The following is a 20,268-nucleotide window of genomic DNA, read 5'->3' on the forward strand; positions in this document are numbered from 1 at the left end:
GACATGGAAATAAAGAATAAACTGACAGTAAACAGAAGGGCTGAGGGAGGGGGATAACGATGGAAAGCAGGGGAAGGGTTGTCAAGGAATATGTATAAAAGACCCTTGGACAAAGACAACTGGGGTGGGGGACAGGATTGAATGTGAGAGGGTGGTATGGGTAGAGCAGGGCGATGTAATGGTGGAAATGGGGACAACTGTAATTGAACAAGAATAAAAAACAAATATATAAATACATACATATATATACATACGTACATAAAAATATGGCAGAAATATCCTTGTTATTCAAACTTAAAAGGAAAATATTTTAAATGTTGACTTATAAATGCAAAAGCTGGTACATTATGTTTTGAAATAGTTTCTAGGGGAATTTAGCCAAACACTTAAAATAGCATTCCTTTGATTAAGAAAGATGAAACTTAGTAAATGATGTATCAAGGTCTACTGACACATACATATATGATAAAGAGAAGTAAATATGGGTTACTCCAGTCTCAAAACAGCTGACTGAACTTTCTTAAGTTGTCACACCTCTGATTCCCAATTCCTCCAACTTTAAAATTGGCTAAGAATATTTATATATAGTATTGTGAGGAATAAGTGAGATAACATTTACAAAGAACATTACAGGGTTCTTGAATTTTACAAGGTACCAATTAAGTGTAAATTCTCTTTGCCAGAAATTTGCCATGGGTGTTCTATTTATCTTTATTTGAAATTCACAAACTGTGGTATGGGTAGGTTCTTTACCAATATTAACATTAGGGTATGCATTCTTTTTTTTCTTTAAATATATTTTATTGTTATTACAGTTGTCCCATTTCCCCTCTTCATTCCCCTCCACCTCCCTTTAGTTCATGTCTGTGTGTCTTAAGTTCTTTAGCTTTTACATTTCCCATAGTGTTCTTGCCTCCCCCTATTTTCTGCCTGCCATCTATGCTACTTATTCTCTGTACCTTCCCCCCCCCACCCCTGCTCCTCCTCCCACTGCCCTGTTGCTAACCCTCTATGTGATCTCCATTTCTCTGGTTCTGTTCCTGTTCTACTTGTTTCCTTAGTTTGTTTTTATTTTAGGTGTGGTTGTTAGTAATTGCGAATTTGCTGTCATTTTAGTATACATGTTTTTTATCTTCTTTTTCTTAGGTAAGTCCTTTTAACATTTCATATAATAAGTGTGTGGTGATGATGAGCTCCTTCAATTTGACCTTATCTGAGAAGCACTTTATCTGACCTTCCATTCTAAATGAAAGCTTTGCTGGATAGAGCAATTTTGGATGTAGGTCCTTATCTTTCATAATTTGGAATACTTCTTTTCAGCCCCTTCTTGCCTGTAAGGTCTCTTTTGAGAAATCAGCTGACAGTCTGATGGGAACTCCTTTGTAGGTGACTGTCTCCTTATCTCTTGCTGCTTCTAGGATTCTCTCCTTCATTTTAATCTTGGCTAATATAATTATGATGTGCCTTGGTGTGTTCCTTCTTGGGTCCAACTTCTTTGGGACTCTCTGAGCTTCCTGGATTTTCTGGAAGTCTATTTCCTTTGCCAGATTGGTGAAGTTCTCCTTAATTGTTCAAATAAGTTTTCCACTTGTTGCTCTTCCTCTTCCCATTCTGGTATCCCTATAATTCAGATGTTGGAATGTTTAAAGATGTCCTGGGGGTTCCTAAGCCTCTCCTTGTTTTTTTGTATTCTTGTTTCTTCATCCTTTTCTGTTTGGTCATTTTTTTTCTTCCTTCTGGTCCACTCCATTGATTTGAGTCCTAGTTTCCTTCCCATCAGTATTGGTTCCCTGTGCATTTCCCTTCATTTCAATTAGTTTAGCCTTCATTTGTTCATCTAATTTGTGACTAAAAGTAACCAGTTCTGTGATCATTCTGATCACCAGTGTTTTGAACTGTGCATCCAATATCTTGCCTATCTCTTGGTCGCTTAGAAGTATTGGCTCTGGGGCTTTGAGGTGTTCTTCTGCTTGAGACAAAATGTTTTGGTCTGTTTGAGCCTGTTACGTATGAGGGGCAGAGCCTTAGGCGTTCACCAGGGTGGGGCAACTCAAGTTGCTGGGTTGTGATGCTGTGCATGGGGGCGGGGTCCAAGAGGGGAAAAAATGATGCTTTGCTCCACTCTCTGTTGCACCTCAGTCCCTTCTACCTCTTCCCCCAAGCAAACTGGGCATTTCTGGTGCTGATTCACATGTGGGTGGGCTTCTGTGCATTCTAGGACCCTGTGGGTTTCTCCAACAAACTTTCCTGTGAGGGTAGGAGTTTCTCCCTGGGCTTTAACCCCCACAAGTGTTTTCAACTGGTGTTTTGAGGCTTTATTTCCCAGCACTAGGACCCTGGGTTGCGCAATCTGTCTCACTCCCCAGTTATCTGCGTGCAAATGTGGGACCGCTGCCCAGTCAGCCAGCCATCTTGCACCTGGTGCCCCACTTCTCAATTGCTGCCCCTCTAGGTCTGCCCTTTGCCACCCCATGCCTGGGGTCTGCCAGCCGCGCCTGGGTGCCCAGGGTCTGCCCAGTGTGCCTTGTGCCCAGGGTGCCTTGAGCGCTTGGTGTCAGTACTTCCTGTGCTGCAACCTCTCTCAGCTAGGCCACCCGACTCCACCCCACCTACCAGTCTGGATGAATGTGTCTATTTTAACTCTTTGGTTATTGGACTTCCATACAGTTCAGTTTTCTTTCAGTTTTGGTTGTTACTTTGTTTCTGAATTATTGTTGTCCTTATTTTAGTTGTTTGAGGAGGCACAATGTGTCTACCTACATCTCCATCTTGGCAGGAAGTATTGCATTCTTTACAAATGCCTCAATAAGCAGTGCCAAATAAGCTTTGGTAAAACTGTACTTTTATCCTTCTCTACGCAGGACTATAGAAAAACATTCTAGTGCACAGAATATGGGTGGTGAATTAAAATAACTAAGATAAGAAATTATTCTTGGGGTCATCACTCTCAATTTTATTTCATTCCCAACTCAAACAAGAACTACTGTGATCAAAGATGAAGTAACTTATGAAATGAAGCTCATAGATACACAGAATAGATTCATGGTTGCCAGAGGGTGAAGTGGGGTATGGGCAAATTGGTGAAAGAGATCAAAGGGTGCAAACTTCAGTTATAAAGTAAGTCATAGGGATATAAGGTACAGCATGGTGACTATCATTAATAATACTGTATTGCATAATTTAAACATTGTTAAAGACTTTTCAGCATAAGAAAAAAATTAAAACTATGTATGATAACTAGACTTATTATTAGACTAATTATCACTAGATTTATTATTAGTCTATTACTTGTTGTTAGACTTATTATTAGTCTAATTGATTATTAGACTATTATTAGACTTATTACTATTAGACTTATTCACTAGACTTATTGTGGTGATCATTTTCATTATATATAAATATCAAATCATGTTATATATGAATTGTATCTCAATTGAAAAAAGGCATAATTAATGTACATAATAGTTTACCAAAAGAATCACATGCCATGACTCTCGCACTAATGAAGTCATGAGGGCAATCAGTGATTTGCCATGAAATATTTGTATTAAATAATAACAAAGTTGGGAAAATGTATATTTATTATATAAATTTCAACAAAATAGGTAAAAATGAGTTCATCCAAATAACTGTGTATTAGATTAGACATAAGCAATTTAAAATTTGTATTGCTTTGTTATTAAGATACTGTTACTAAATATACACCACTTTGTAATCTAATATTATTTTATAAGAATAAGTAACATTATTAGTAAAAGATTTTGGAAAGAAAAATATATTGGAAAAGTAGATGAATTAATTCACTTTCCAGCAAATTTAAAAACGACTGTGTGCTGATTATTTCCTTGTCATTGTTTTACTCTGACCATGCCTTTCCGTATTCTGTAATGCTGGGGCTGGGACTAAACATTTCTTAGTCTCTCTTTGCTAACTAAATTTCTGTTTTAGTTTGCCAGTGGAGACATAAAGTTAGATTGGAAGGCAGAGAGGGGAAAGGCACTTGCTTCCTGTATTATGGTTTTTCAGTATCTCTCTAGCAGCAGAAGAGGGCTACAGGTGGCCTGCAGATTCTTTCTGCTTTCCTAGCACTAGACTACCAAACTCATTTAACAGTTGGCCTGAGAGCCCTCTCAGAGATCTTAGGTTCTGGTAAATCTACCTCTTCCCCCGTTGGTCCCCAAGCTCCAGAGCATTATCTTCTTTCTTCTTTCTCCTTCCTCTTCCTCTTCTTCCTTCTTCTTTTTTAAAAATAATTCTATTGCCCTCTTCACTTTTTCGATTCTTCAACATGTGTAATTAACTTCCTATAATTAATCTCCTGTTTGAAATTCCCAGTGTAGTTCTGCTTTCTTGACTGAACTCTGTTGGTAAGAGTCCCATCACAACTTATTTTAGTAGTGTAACCACTTACTTAATTGGCATACTTTGAGGACCACTGCCCTACTCTACTGGAGATGACTGGGACCAACCAGTGATGGACTTGATGATTTGAGATAGGAATATAAAGGACAAAAAGTCTTCCAATGATCAATTACTGTCATATGAAGAGATAGTCATACATATACAAAGTTTCTCTGAAGGTATACCTTGCCAATTAAGAATGGGTCATCTTACAGCATGGATGGAACTGGAGAGCATTATGCTAAGTGAAATAAGTCAGGCAGTGAGGGACAAATACCATATGATCTCACCTTTAACTGGAGCATAGTCAACAAAAGAAAAAAGCAAACAAAATATAACCAGAGACATTTCAATATTAAGAACAATCTAGTGCTTGCTTTGGCAGCACATATACTAAAATTGGAACAATACAGAGAAGATTAGCATGGCCCCTGCGCAAGGATGACACGCAAATTCGTGAAGCGTTCCATATTTTTAATTAAAACCACAATGAGATACTACTTTACACCAGTCAGGATGGCTATCATAAACAAAGCAACAAACAACAAATGTTGGAGAGGTTGTGGGGAAAAGGAGTCCTTAGTCTACTGTTGGTGGGATTGCAGACTGGTACAACCATTATGGAAAACAGTATGGAATTTTCTCAGAAAAATAAAAATCGACCTGCCTTTTGACCCAGCAATTCCACTGCTGGGATTATATCCTAAGAATCCTAAAACATCAATATCACAGAACATATGCACCACAATGTTCATAGCAGCAAAATTTACAATAGCCAAGAGTTGGAAGCAACCTAGGTGCCCATCAGTAAATGAATGGATCAAAAAATTGTGGTACATATACACAATGGAATTCTATGCTGCAGAGAGAAAGAAGGAGCTACTACCATTTGCAACAACATGGATGGAACTGGAAAGCATTATGCTGAGTGAAATAGGCCAGGTGCTGAAAGACAAATACCATATGATCTCACCTTTAACAGGAAGCTAAACAACAAAACAAACAAGCAAGCAGAAAAAAAAAACAAAGACACTGAAATAGAGAACAAGGGGACAGTGAAGGGAAAAGTTCTTCCTTCCCAGAGGGGAGAAGGAAGGGAAGTTAAGGGGAAAAAGGGGGAGGGATTTGGAGGAACAAATAGGAAGGACACAGGGATGAGAACTAAGGGGGGTGGAAATGGGAGGGAGGTGGGGAGCAAGGGGTGGGGGAGGCTGGGATGGGAAAAATAGACAAAAAACTGTACTTGAAAAATAACTAAATAAAATTAATTTAAAAAATAAAAATAAAAATAAATACGCAGACAAAACAAAGAAACTTAAGAAAAAATAAAGGGAAAGCTGAATGGGAAAAAAAAAGAACAATCTAACAGTAAGATAACCAGAGGGTAGAGGGGAGGGGATAATGGGGATGGGGACAGGTTTTCAGGAACTATTACAAAGGGCACATGGAGAAAACCAAAGGGGAGGGTAGAAGCAAGGGAGGGAAGTGAATTTGGCTGGGGTCTGGGGGAGTGGTGGGGAGAAAATGCAGACAACTGTAATTGAATAACAATAAAATATTTTTTAAAAAGAATGGGTCATCTTAAATTTCTAGCATTTTGGTTTGAAATGTCCAAGATGATTTCTCATCTGTATGGTAATCAAGTCCAAGGAACAGTTATTTGATGTATGTACCAGTACCAAATCATAATTATCATCCAAAGAATACCTAACTAGTAAATTTTCCTATTAATAGGAAGAAAGACTTCTTCCACGGACGCAACCCTAAGGCAAGACTGGAAACAAAGTTCTACCGCCTGTCATAGGTAACTCCTGCGACCCAAGGGGTAACAACACGGTGCAGAGCCAGCCACTGTGCCATAGCCCTCTCACACAGCCAGTCACTCACATTCTCGGGGTGCCAGGCCCCCAACCTATCACACAGTGACTCCCAATAAGAGAACGAGATTTTTGTACAGAAACTCACTGCACCAACAGAACCCATCACCCCCAGCTGCGCAATCACAAAAGTGTGCAGCGGCGTTGCACACAGACCGCCACACCTGAGCACACACAGTATCAGAGGCGCGCAGCCCCGTAGGTTCCTCACACACAGTAGGTCGCCCAGGGTCTTCCAGGGTCGCACACAGCTCTGGGTACCTGGGTCCGAGCGCCTAGCGGAGCAGCGGTGGGCCTCGAGCCCTCTGGGAAATGTAGTTCAGCGAAGAACGCCGCAGCGCAAAGCCTTCTGGGGCTGGTGGTTCGCGGAGTCGCAAAGAAAAGCTGGGTAGGTAATCCAAGTCCCTGTAGCTCTAGGTTTCCCCAGACGACTTCTGAGGAACCACCGCTTCAACCCGCTGCAACCTCCACCTCTGTCTGCACCGCTGGTGGTTCTGGGAGGCGACGTCGCGGTTCTCCGGTCAGGCGTCGGGTTTCCAAAGCCCGCGGTACCGGTAGGTGGGTAGGGCCTCCCCTAGCGCGGGAGCCAGAGGTCGGGGACCAACTTGGAGTTGTGACCAGGACGGTGTCACTGGGGATATTGTGTGTCATTATGTATAACTGTGTGAGAGGCTGTCGGTGTGGCAGTGTGATTTTGTGTTTCACTCTGTGTGTATGTGATTGGGTACGACTATGCATACTCTAGTGTAACACTGGAGTGTGTGTGTGTCTGTGACTGTCTCTGCAGGTACAACTGTGTGTTACTGCGTATGGGTTTGTGAGACTGTGGGTATGACATTGTGTGTGTATGTGATTATGTTTCACCACTTGCCTCTGTAGATACAACTGTTCGAATGTGTGTGTCAGCAGGTCCATCTATCTCTACAAGTATAATTTTGTGTACTTATGATAGAATGTGTGGTCTTGTGTGATATGTAACTGTGATTGTGTGCGACTGTCTCTTTGTTGGAGTAATGTATCATCATCTCTGACTTTGTGTTAATGTGTATGTGTGTGACATGGTTGTGATTGTACGACCATGTATATATGTGTGATTGAGTGAGAATTTGTGTGTGTGTATGTGACTTAGTGTGTGATTGTAAGGCACAGGAAGATTAAAATTACTTGCCCAAGTGCACACAGTTAATAAGTGACAAAACCGGGATTTGAGCCCATGCAGTTTGGCCCTAGAGCCCTTGTTTTAATTACTAAAGTGAAAAATGGGGGCCCTGGATTCTGAGGGTTTTGGAAAGGATTGTCTGTGGTCTTGGACTAGGAACCTTTTGGACATGGGAACTAAACCTGGGTCTCTTCCTTCAGTCCCTTTGTGAATCACAAGAGCCAGTCTGAAGACATAGTAGTGAGACCATCCTCAAATTGGCTGCCTCTAGGACAGGAAAACCTAACCTAAAAGCTCAGTCTTCCTCTCTCTCTCTCCTTAGGGCATGAAATTAGAGATTTTAGCATTTTCCTTACTCTCCCATGTTTGGCCCCAAGAGAGGCTGATCCGTGGCTCTTTTTCTGATGTACTAAGTGAGCTAAATATTTGGTTCTGACCTTCTCATTAATAAAGAACAATAATTATTTTATTTCCTTTCCAAATGTGTATGTAGAATCCAAATGGCAACAAGGTCAGACTTCTCTATGCCAGGAGTTGGCTCATGCAATCTTGACAATAAGGGAAAAAAGATCCTGAAATGTGGATTAACTTGCCCATGGTCATGTAGACAATGAGTGAAGGAGTGGAGAGTCTGAACTGATTGAGTTTATACAACGCTAAGTCTTTAACATGACTTTCTTTCTGATGGTTCATCTCAAACTTGGAAAATATTACCCAAGGAATACACAGCTATTTGCAAACAGAAATTCAAAATACATTTATTTTATGGAGATCTGTAGGGCTCTCAGATGCTGAGAAGACTTTGAGCCTTCTCTGGGGTTGCTAAGGCTTTTATGGACAATTTCAAGCTGCATTGCCCTAAGGAAATTACTTTGTTAGAACTGAGCCAGCTAGTGTAGAGTAGCCCAGAATTAGGGGTTGTGTATCCTAAATTCTAGGTCAAACACAACTAATCTTATTTTCAGAATGAAGAAATGTTGGCTCTGACAGTACAAGGAACATAGTTGAGGGTGTAGACTTTGTTATTGGTGTAGTGTTAAAATTTAATTTGGCAAGGATTGCCTCAGGCTGCATTTCTGTGGACTAATAATGCTGATATCTGCCATCTCTTAAAGATGCTTCTCTAAGAAACATATGGCATTGATTTCTCAGTTTATGTTGAATATTTCACATTCAGATACTGTGGTCTCTCAAAAGAGAACCAGTTTTTAAGTCACACTGCAGTTTGACTTTTAAGACTTAATTGCTTAAGCTTTTTGAACTTTAATTTCAGTTGTTGGTAAAATGGGGATAATAACATCTACTTTTGCAGTTTTGTGATAAATAATGTAATGACATATACAATAGGTATAACTACTATATATTACAGGAGGCACAGTAAGATTTATTTATTTACTTATCAAATATTTTTTGAGCAGTTACAATGGTTTAGCTTTATTCTAACATTAGAGATATACTGTATTTTGCCATGTATAACACACACCTGTTTTTTAGTAGTAATTCCCATGTATAGTTTGCATTATCAGTACATGGGAACTGGAACTACCCACGTATAATGCACATCCTTATTTTTCCCTCAAAAATTTGAGCAAAAAAGTGCTCATTATACATGACAAACTATGGCACCTGTGGAACCAATAAGTTCTAGCTCTCTTAGATTTTATACTATTGATTGGAAAGACAACAGTAAGCGGGGAAAGTAAATACGTACCATATTCGAAGATGTTAAATACAAAGAAGAAAAATAAATCAAGATAAGGAAAAAGAGACTGGAATGGAGGGTTTCTTTGGATAGAAATTTTAGGGAAGTCCCTCTGATATGGTGACAACTAAGCACAGATAGAAATGAAGAAAGGCACTGAGCCAAGAAAGGGAAAAGGAAAGGCAACAGCCTTGCAAAAAGAGCACACAGTTTGAGGAACTATAAGGAAACCTGTGAGCCTACATTGGGGTGAACAAGGGGGAGAAGGGTAGGAAATGAGGCCTGAGGGGCAGCAATGACCAGATCATAAACTACCTTGTTGGCCATAGGATGGACTGTAGATTTTGGTGAATTCAAGCTTTGTATTCTTATTATCAGTCAAGACTTCAGGGATTAAGATCAGCTTTGGCCTTTTCTAAGATCTTGGAAGTGGATAGAGCTGAGACTGTGGGGACCATAAAAGTTCTAGCTTTTTAAGTCTCAGATCAGCAGAAATGGCAAGATTTGCCACTTTCTCTTCCTTAACTCTCCCTTCTCAGGACCTTGTTCTCCAAAAGAGAAAATTGAAGAAGGAAGGAAGAATGGCTGTTGGACTTTGTAAATCCATGTTCCAGGTGGGCTGATTTTTTAAAAATTTGGTTTCCAGAAATTTCACCCCTGTTTTTTAAGACTTTGGACTACGGGGAGGGTCACAGATAGCCCAGTGAGCACTCTCTCCACTTTTCTTTCTCTATCATTTTTTCATATATTCCTTCCATAAAACATGTAGTATCTCTTTTACTCACAGTTATGCTCAGGTGTGTGATGAAACTCTCCTCATTTGATAGGTCATGATCCATTGTATTGGAGATGAATACAAATGAAACAAAGGATAGAGTGTGATTGTCGAGTGTCTTATTAAATAGGGAGGCAAGGATGGTCTTTTTGAGGAAGTGACATTTAAGCAAAGAAATACCTCAGTGAAAGTAGGGAGTAAATTTTGTGGAAATCTAGGGAAGAGCTTTAAAATGAGAAGCAATAGCAAGTATGAAGTTCTTATGGTGGAAGTATGTTTGATCTGTACCCGAAATAGCAATGAGCCAGTATTGTGTGAAGCAGATGGGCACTGTGAGATCAGAGGAGTATCTAGAGGACAAATTATATAAGCCTTTGAAGGTCATGATTAGGACTGTGAGTTTTGTTCTAAGGGTGAAGGAGAGCCATTGGAGTATTTGTGATTTGTTTGATTTATGTTTTAAAAGGAAAAGAGGTAGCAGGGAATTAAGGGTGGAAGCAGGGAGACTATTCAGGGTCTACTGCAATAATCCAGTTGGAAGGTTATAGCTGCCTGGACCATAGTGGTGGCATTGGAGCCAGTGAGATTCTGGGCTTGCTTGTGAAATGTGAGAGGAAGAAATCAATCATGGATGATTACAGAGATTGGGAAATTGCATTAATGGTCATGACATTTATTGAGATTAAAATACTGGGTGGGGTAAGACAGGAATCAAGAATTGAGTTCTATATATATTAAGTTTGAGAGACCTGCTGGATATCCAAGAGGAATATGGATTATATATCTGAAATTCAGGACTGGAGATGTGAATTTGAGTCTCATTTTATGTATTTAAAGCCATAGGACAGCCCTGACCAGAATGGCTCAGTTGGTTGGGCATTGCTCCAGAAAGCGAAATGTTGCTGGTTCAATTCCTAATCAGGGCACAGGCCAAGGTTTCGGGTCCCGTCCCCAGTCAGGGTGTCGTCCCTGGTTGGGATGCATATTAAGAGGGAACTGATCAATATTTCTCTCTCATATTGTTGTTTCTCTCCCTCTCTTTCTCTCTCAATTCCCCTTTCTTTATAAAGAAATTTTAAAAAAATTTTAAGGAATAGGACAGGATGAGATTATTTTAAGTTTAGGACTGTGGTGAATGTAAATAGGAAAGAGGGCTAAGGACTGAGTTTCGGGCATTCATCATTTAGAGGCTGACAAGTAGAGGAAGAACCAGCAAAAGAGATTGAGAAGGACTGATGCAGAAGGACAACCTGAAGAGTAAGGGTCCTGGAAGTGAAAAGTAGAAAATCTTCACGGAGGTGACGATCAACTGAGTTAAATTCTTCTGAGAGAGGTTGAAGAAGATGAAGACTGAGAGCTGGCCCCTGGATTTGGTAACATGCTCTTGAAAATAGCTGGTTTATAGAGTGGTTGAGATGAAAGCATCACTGTAATAGATTTAAAAGAGAATTGAAGGCAAAAAAGAGTAAGAATAGAGACAATGAGTCTGTATGTTCTGTGCTGTCCAGTAATGTACCCAGTTGCCACAAATGACTACTCCAAATTGATATGTGCTATATATGTACAAAACACATACCAGATTTTGAAAATTCAGTATAAAAAGAATGTAAAGCATTAATAATTTTATATTAATTCCAGGTTCAAATAACATTTTCTGTATTTAGAGGTCAAATAAAAATGTTATTTTTTTTTACACTTAAAAATTTTTTAATTTTAGGACTTCTGCCAAGATGGAGGCGTAGGTGGAAACACTTTGCATCCTCGCACAACCAAATCTAAAAATAATAAAGTTTTAACAAAATAAATGCAACCAAACCACACAGAAAATAGACAATACAAAGTCCAAAAACAACGAAATGCTCAGCTAAACCGGTGAGAGGGGTGAAGCCAGCAGTGGAGCAGGCGGGACAAAAAAGATCCCCTACCAGCACGGTGCTCAGGCAGCTGAGGGCGCGGCTCAGGTGCAGGCTAGCTACAGGGAAGAGGCGCAGTTGGCTGTCCACAGTCAGTCGTGCATTTGCACGCAGATAAACCAGTGAAGAGGCGAGCATTGAGACCGAGAGTTGCAGGGGGGCGGACTCGCACATTTGCACTCAGATAAACAGGCGGTGGCGAGCAGTAAGGCTGACTGGGCAAGCGGAGAGCACCGCCAGTGCTCTCTCTCTGACCCCGCCCCCACATACAGCATCACAATCCAGCAACGGGGTTGCCCCACCCTGGTGGACACCTAAGGCTCCGCTCCTCATACATAACAGGCATAAACAGACCAAAACAATAGGCTCAAGAAGAACAGCTCAAAGCCCCAGAGACAACATTTCTAAGCAACAAAGAGATAGCCAACCTATCAGATGCACAGTTCAAAACACTGGTGATCAGGATGCTCACAGAACTGGTTGATTTTAGTCACAAATTAGAGAAACAAATGAAGGCTAAACTCATTGGAATGAAGGGAAATGCACAGGAAACCAATAGTGATAGAAAGGAAACTGGGACTCAAATCAAGGGAGCAGACCAGAAGGAAGGAAAAAATGACCAAACAGAAAAATATGAAGAAACAAGAATTCAAAAAAAATGAGGAACCTCCAGGACATCTTTAAACGTTCCAACATCTGAATTATAGGGGTACCAGAAGGGGAAGAGGAACAGCCACAAGTGGAAAACTTATTTGAACAAATAGTAAAGGAGAACTTCCCCAATCTGGCAAAGGAAATAGACTTCCAGGTAATCCAGGAAGCTCAGAGAGTCCCAAAGAAATTGGACCCAAGAAGGAACACACCGAGGCACATCATCATTACATTAGCCAAGATTAAAATGGAGGAGAGAATCCTAGAAGCAGCAAGAGATAAGGGGACTGTCACCTACAAAGGAGTTCCCATCAGACTGTCAGCAGATTTCTCAAAAGAGACCTTACAGGCAAGAAGGGGCTGGAAAGAAGTATTCCAAGTCATGAAATCCAAAGACCTACAACCAAGATTGCTCTATCCAGCAAAGCTTTCATTTAGAATGGAAAGGACAGATAAAGTGCTTCTCAGATAAGATCAAATTCAAGGAGTTCATCATCACCAAGCCCTTATTATATGAAATGTTAAAGGGACTTACCTAAGAAAAAGTAGACAAAAAAGATGAACAGTGAAAGGACAGCAAACTCACAGTTATCAACAACCACACCTAAAACAAAAGCAAACTAAGAGGACAGCTAGATCAGGAGTGGAACCATAGAAATGAAGATCACATGGAGGGTTAGCAACAGGGGAGTGGGAGGAGGAGAAGGGGGGGGAGAAGGTACAGAGAATAAGTAGCATAGACAGTAGATAGAAAATAGATGGGGGGAGGGTAAGAATAGTATGGGAAATATAGAATCTAAAGAACTTGAGACACGTGTTCATGAACTAAAGGGGGGAATGGTGGGGGAGGGGTGTGCAGGGTGGAGGGGAATGAAGGGGGGAACTAGAACAACTGTAATGGCATAATCAATAATTTTTTTAATTTTTAGTATATTTTATTGATTATGCCATTACAGTTGTCCTATTTGCCCTCCTTCATTATCCTCCTCCCTGCACACCTGCTTCCCCACCATTCCCCCACCTTTAGTTTATGTCCATGTGTCACAAGTTCTTTAGATTCTATATTTCCCATACTATTCTTGCCCTCCCCCCGTCTATTTTCTACCTACTGTCTATGCTACTTATTCTCTTTACCTTCTCCCCACTTCTCCTCCTCCCACTCCCCTGTTGTTAACCCTCCACGTGATCTTCATTTCTATGGTTCCCCTGCTCCTGATCTAGCTGTCCTTTTAATTTGCTTTTGTTTTAGGTGTGGTTGTTGATAACTGTGAGTTGGCTGTCCTTTCACTGTTCATCTTTTTTGTCTTCTTTTTCTTAGATAAGTCCCTTTAACATTTCATATAATAAGGGCTTGGTGATGATGAACTCCTTAAATTTGATCTTATCTGAGAAGTATTTTATCTGTCCTTCCATTCTAAATGAAAGTTTTGCTGGATAGAGCAATCTTGGTTGTAGGTCTTTGGATTTCATGACTTGGAATACTTCTTTGCAGCCCCTTCTTGCCTGTAAGGTCTCTTTTGAGAAATCTGCTGACAGTCTGATGGGGACTCCTTTGTAGGTGACAGTCCCCTTATCTCTTGCTGCTTCTAGGATTCTCTCCTTCATTTTAATCTTGGCTAATGTAATTATGATGAGCTTTGGTGTGTTCCTTCTTGGGTCCAACTTCTTTGGGACTCTCTGAGCTTCCTGGGCTACCTGGAAGTCTATTTCCTTTGCCAGATTGGGGAAGTTCTCCTTTATTATTTGTTGAAATAAGTTTTCCACTTGTGGCTCTTCCTCTTCCCCTTCTGGTACGCCTATAATTCAGATGTTGGAACGTTTAAAGATGTCCTGGATGTTCCTCATTTTTTTGAATTCTTGTTTCTTCATATTTTTCTGTTTGGTCATTTTTTCCTTCCTTCTGGTCTGCTCCCTTGATTTGAGTCCCAGTTTCCCTTCCATTACTATTGATTTCCTGTGCATTTCCCTTCATTTCAATTAGTTTAGCCTTCATTTGTTCATCTAATTTGTGACTAAAATCAACCAATTCTGTGAGCATCCTGATCACCAGTGTTTTGAACTGTGCATCTGATAGGTTGGCTATCTCTTTGTCACTTAGAAATGTTGTCTCTGGGGCTTTGAGATGTTCTTCTTGAGCCATATTGTTTTGGTCTTTTCATGCCTGTGATGTATGAGGAGCGGAGCCTTAGGTGTCCACCAGGGTGGGGCCACCCAGGTGTCTGGATTGTGATGCTGTATGTGGGGGCGGGGTCAGAGAGGGGCAGTGATGTTTGTTCTGCTCTGTCTTGGATTTCAGTCCCCTCTGCTGCTTCCTGAAAGCAAACCTGGCCCCCCTAGTGCTGGCTCCCAGGTTTGTGGGCCTGTGCACTCTCCAGGACCCTGTGGGTCTCTCCAATGAACTCTGTGAGCCTGGGAGCTCCTCCTGGCACCTTTACCTGGAAAATCTTTCCAATTGGTGCTTTTAGGCTTTAATTTTTAATCGCTGGGGCCCTAGCCGCTGTGGTCTGTCTCACTGCTTGCTCCTTTGCCTGGTTTATCTGCACCCGAATGCGTGGCCATGGTCAGCCAGCCACCCGAGCCCTCACTGGGTCCACCCGTTGCCACCCCACACCTGGGATCTGCCTACCACTGCCTGCGCTACTGGGTCGGTCTGGCTGATTTTTCCTGCCTGACCCAGCTCCGCCAGCTGCTGACTCCGCCCCTCTTACTGGTCTGGCTGAATGGTTCCTTGTTGTCGGACTTCCATACAGTTCAATTTTCTGTGTTTTGGTTGCATTTTTGTTACTAAAACTTTGTTGTCTTTAAACCTGGTTGTGCAAGGAGGCACAGTGTTTCCACCTATGCTACCATCTTGGCCAGAAGTAAAAAAATGTTATTAAATTAACTTTACTTATATATACTTTTTAAATTATTTATTTATTTATTTTTAGAGCGGGAAAGGAAAGGAGAAAGAGAGGGAGAGAGACATCAATGTGTGGTTGTCTCTTGTGTGCCCCCCATTGGGGACCTGGCCTGCAACCCAGGCATGTGCCCTGACTGGGAATTGAATTTATTATATATACTTTTTAATGTAGCTACTGAAAAGGTTTAGGTAACATATGTGGCTCACATTGTATTCTTTCGGACAGTACTGATATAAACAACTCTTTGGGAATGTTTTGTTATTACAAAGAAAGAAACGGGACAATAGCTAAAGCGAGATCATGGAAAGGAATTTGTGTATCTATTTATAGATGGAGGGTATTACATCAGTTTATATACTGATAGAAATAATCCAGTAGAGTGAGAAAATATCAGTAATACAAGGGAGATATCTGATATCTCCATGATGTTTACTAGGAAGAGAGGAGACAGTGTCCTTATATGGACAAGTGGAGTGATTGGTCTTTTTTAGGAAGCCTGCAGTTTTATCTGTAGTAACAAAGGGAAGGTCAAATATATGAGTACAGATCCTGGTCAGTAAACACATATTAGGGGCTAGAGGATGCGGAAGTCCAAAGTGAGAACAGGGGAGGACTTGGTGGTAGTTCAAGAGATATTAGGTATGAAATAGTCATGGGAGAGTGAGAGAGTGAATTTACGAGAAAGTATATTAGAATTGCCTAGTGGTGCTTTTGGGGGATCATCTCTGGTCATATCCTAGCAGTACACTGGGTCAACATGTTTATCAGTCAGGGTTCTGGCAAGAAACTCAAAAGGGAGCTATTTACAAGTATATAGAGAAACTACAAAGAATAGTGCTATACCCTGGGGTAAAAGCAGAGTTCCCCTACTAAGTTTAGGCCTGAACCTGGAGAAAGAGATGTCTGAATGGGGAGATCCCCTGATAGCCACTGTGACTTTTGACTGAAGGATAGAGACCACTGTGGCTGGTGCTGCAGGGAGTGAGCCAGGGGAATAACTGTTGTGCCTTTCTCAACTCCCTCCCATGGTTTGCATGTGGCTTAACTCAACTGAAAATGTGGTGGGAAAGGGGAGGCTCATGATGTAACCAATACAGGTTAGCCTCCCACAACACACAAGTGTAGAGGGACAACACTATGGAATGTATTTTTTTCTCTAGCCACATTTATTTGTATTTTTAATGTGTAGAGTAACCATATGTGATATTTTATTATTTTTAATAAAAATGAGACCGTTCTATGCAAAATGGAACTTGTAATTTTTAAGCATTGAGTATTCTTCCTGCAATGGATGTATCATAGAAATCTTCATCATTTATTCACTAAGTGGCAATTATTTCCTGAGTATTTACAATGTGACAGATTTTGTAATAGACACTGGATATGCATGAGCTTATAAAACATATATCCTTCCCCTCATACAGCTTACATAGATCAGTGGTATAGCTTAAACTCTAATTTTTGGAAATTTTTTTTTTAATATTACCTTCCAGAAATCTCTTCATATAGAAATCTCTTCATATATACTTCATTATTTTTTCAAGATACTCTCCTGGAAGTTTCTCATGTATAGAGCCTAAATTGCAGACCATGCTTTTTTTTAAAAAAAGATTTTATTCATTTATCTTTAGAGGGGAAGGGAAGGAGAGAGGGAGAGAAATATCAATGTACGGTTGCTTCTCCTGTGTCCCCCACTGGGAACTGGCCTGCAACCCAGGCATGTGCCTTGACTGGGAATCGAACCGCGATCCCTTACTTCACAGACCTGCACTCAATCCACTGAGCTACACCAGTTAGGGCCAGACCATTCCCTTTTATTAAAGCCCAATCCCAGGCTTCTTTCATTACTCTGAGGCAGATGGTATCCCAGTTTGGGGAATACAGAAAATGCTTTCTATAAGAATGACTTGATACTTGGCATATGTAACATAAAACTCAGCCTTTACTCATATACTTTAATGTCATAAAACTCATGATTCATTCTATGAGCTAATTTTTTCCCCTGTATATGTCCTTTGTCTTTCACAAAAATGTATATTTTCAAAAAGTAAGGCTGCTTTTGGTAGTTCTTTTTCTCTTAAATATTTGAAAAATCAAGGCATATACTTATTTCCCAATAATGATTTTCGTAATACCACTTAGATTTTTTTTTTAATTTCAGGGGTTGGTAACCTTTAGGGATGTGGCCCTAGATTTTTCCCAAGAAGAGTGGAAATGGCTGGACCCATCTCAGAAGGATTTATACAGGGATGTCATGTTGGAGAACTACAGGAATTTGGTATTGCTTGGTAAGGACACCCTCTCCAATAAATTAAAATCTTCCCTCTGGAGTGTTTTTGCTTCCTCCATTGGGCATATCTAAGACATCTAAGTACTTAGCTGAATTTTTACTTCTGTTCCCAGGGAATGATTTGCAGTAGTTTTATAGCGTTAGAAGTTAGTAACTCTCTGTGCTGTAGAATAATGGTTTGGAATAGCAGCAACAATATGGCATGGGAATTTATTAAATTGCAAGTCATGGGGTTCTACTCTAGACCTACTAAATCATAAACCCTGGGGATAGGCTCAGTAGTCTGTGTTTTAATGAGCGCTCCAGATAATTCTGATGCCTGTGAAAGTTTGAGAACCACTGTGACTCCTGATTAGTATGTCTGGGGTAGGGACTGAGGATATATATTTCTGACAATTTCCAAGGTGATGGTTCTTCTGCTCTAGCACTTTGAGAACCACTGCTGTGGAAGAAGTTTTATCTCTCTTATCCTCCATGCAAATATCATTCCATCCTCTAGCCCTTCCTGTAATGTCCTTTCTTGCCTGATAACCAGGAGATTGGGTGTAAAATTCTGGAACAGCAGTGGCATGTTCTGTCTTTCTCTTTTGCTGTCATTGTTTTTCTGTAAACAGGACTCTCCATTTCCAAGCCCGACATGATCTCCCTGTTGGAGCAAGGGAAAGAACCTTGGATGGTGAAGAGAGAGATGTCAGGTGGTCAATATACAGGTGAGTAACAAGAAACTGGGAAGGGTGGGCTGTTGTAAGGTGCCAGCCCAAATGGTCATGGGCAGGCTACCCTGGCTCCAGAAGAAAACTGAAATCCTTTTAGCATTCTCTTCCTTAAAAATCTCACCTACACCTTGGGTTTTTTCCTTTCTGTTTCTATCAAATTATACTCTCTATAATACTTCTGCCTATACCCTGAATTCCAGTCATTCCCAACTCTTCTTTCCCATTTATAATCAGAATGGTATAAATTTATAAATTTATTTTTAGGGTTTTTATTTTTATTAAAGTTACTGTCAAAATTATATACATATGATGTTTAGAGTCAAGTGATTCTAGAAGGCTTATCCCTTTAAAAAAAAGGAGCCTCTTGCCCTGCTTCCTACTTGTCCTCTTCCTAGAGGAATCCACTTTTCTTTTGCAGTTTCCTTTGGTGTTTCTTTTGTGTCTCTAACAAATATATTTCTGTTGCTATTTCATGATTTTTTTTAAATTTTTTATTTTTAGAGAGAGGGGAAGGAAATGAGAAAGGGAGGGAGAGAAATATCGATGTATGGTTGCCTCTCTGGGTTCCTCGCTGGGACCTGGCCTGCAACCCAGGCATGTGCCCTGACTGGGAATCGAACCATGATACTCTGGTTCGCAGGCCCACGCTCAATCCACTGAGCTACATCAGGCACGGCTAAATTTAACACTTTTTGATTCTGAATCCAACACATATGAGTGCACATACATATCTCCCATCTCCCAATCTCAGTCTCTCCAAAATCATAGTTTTGATTTAATCACAGTCTACTATTTACATTATTATGGATTTTAAGCTAGTCATAGCAGTGTTGGTGCATATAAAGATCACTTTTTCTGTATAACTCTTTTAAACCATTTTTTAATTTTTTAATTATAGCTGACATACAGTATATTAGTTTCAGTGTACGGCCCAGTGATTAGACATTATATGACTTACTAGGTGATCATCCTGATAATTCTCATAACCATCTGACATCGTACGTAGTTATTAGAATATTACTGACTATATCCCCTATATAGTACTTTACATCCCCATGACTATTCTTTAACAACCAATTTGAATCCCTTCACCATTTTTACCCATCCCTGAAACCCTTTTCATCTTCCGTCCATCAAAATGTTCTCTGTATGTATGTCTGCTTTTGTTCCATTTGTCCATTTATCTTGTTGTTTTTAGATTCAATTGTTGAAAAATATGTATTTATTGCCATTTTATTGTTCATATTTCTTTTCTTCTTCTTAAAGAAGACCCTCTAACATTTCATATAATATTGGTTTGGTGGTGATGAACTCCTTTAGCTTTTTCTTGTCTGGGAAGATTCTAAATGATAACTTTGCTGGGTCAGTCATCTTGGTTATAAGTTCTTTTCATCATTTTGAATGTTTCTTGCCATCCCTTCTGGCCTGCAAAGTTTCTGTTGAAAAATCAGCTGACAGTCTTTTGGGTGCTCCCTTGTAGGTAACTATCTGTGTTTTTTCTTCATGCTTTTAAGATTCTCCCTATAACCTTTGGCATTTTATTTATGATGTGCCTTGTTTTGGGCCTCTTTGAGTTCATCTTGTTTGGGACTCTGCACTTTCTGGACTTGTATGTCTCTTTCTTTCACCAGGTTAGGGAAGTGTTCTGTCATTATTTTTTCAAATAGGTTTTCAGTTCCTTTTTTTAAATATATTTTACTGATTATGCTATTACAGTTGTTCCATTTACCCCCTTCACTCCCCTTCACCCTGCATACTCCCTCCCACCCTCATTCCCCGCCCTGCCCTGCACCGTTTTAGTTCATGTCCATGGGTCGTACATATAAGCTCTTTGACTTCTATATTCCCTATACTATTTTTACCCTCCCCCTTTCTATTTTC

At 40.2% G+C, this 20,268-nt stretch overlaps 1 protein-coding gene and 1 non-coding gene across 6 annotated transcripts in view; both read left to right on the top strand.

Moving 5' to 3' along the window:
- The first annotated feature begins 4,770 nt into the window (after positions 1-4,770).
- On the top strand, positions 4,771-4,877 carry LOC128628209 (U6 spliceosomal RNA). The gene has a single exon (XR_008392537.1). It is a non-coding gene; the product is annotated as a U6 spliceosomal RNA (small nuclear RNA).
- A 1,765-nt stretch (positions 4,878-6,642) lies between these two features.
- ZNF527 (zinc finger protein 527) overlaps positions 6,643-20,268 on the top strand; it is a 57,234-nt gene continuing 43,608 nt past the window's right edge. The window contains exons 1-5 of one of the 5 annotated variants that reach the window (XM_053670546.1): positions 6,655-6,666; positions 9,679-9,753; positions 11,102-11,287; positions 17,543-17,669; positions 18,286-18,381. In XM_053670546.1, coding sequence (XP_053526521.1) covers positions 11,258-11,287; positions 17,543-17,669; positions 18,286-18,381 — 253 coding nt within the window. In that variant the 5' untranslated portion in view covers positions 6,655-6,666; positions 9,679-9,753; positions 11,102-11,257. Of the gene's footprint in view, positions 6,837-9,678; positions 9,754-11,101; positions 11,288-17,542; positions 17,670-18,285; positions 18,382-20,268 lie in introns of those variants that run through there. The other 4 variants (XM_053670545.1, XM_053670544.1, XM_053670543.1 and 1 more) reach the window with 4 other exon arrangements.

The sequence above is a fragment of the Artibeus jamaicensis genome, unplaced genomic scaffold (assembly GCF_021234435.1).
Source record: "Artibeus jamaicensis isolate MK-2021 breed Jamaican fruit bat unplaced genomic scaffold, CSHL_Jam_final contig_589, whole genome shotgun sequence".
NCBI classification, from domain to species: domain Eukaryota; kingdom Metazoa; phylum Chordata; class Mammalia; order Chiroptera; family Phyllostomidae; genus Artibeus; species Artibeus jamaicensis.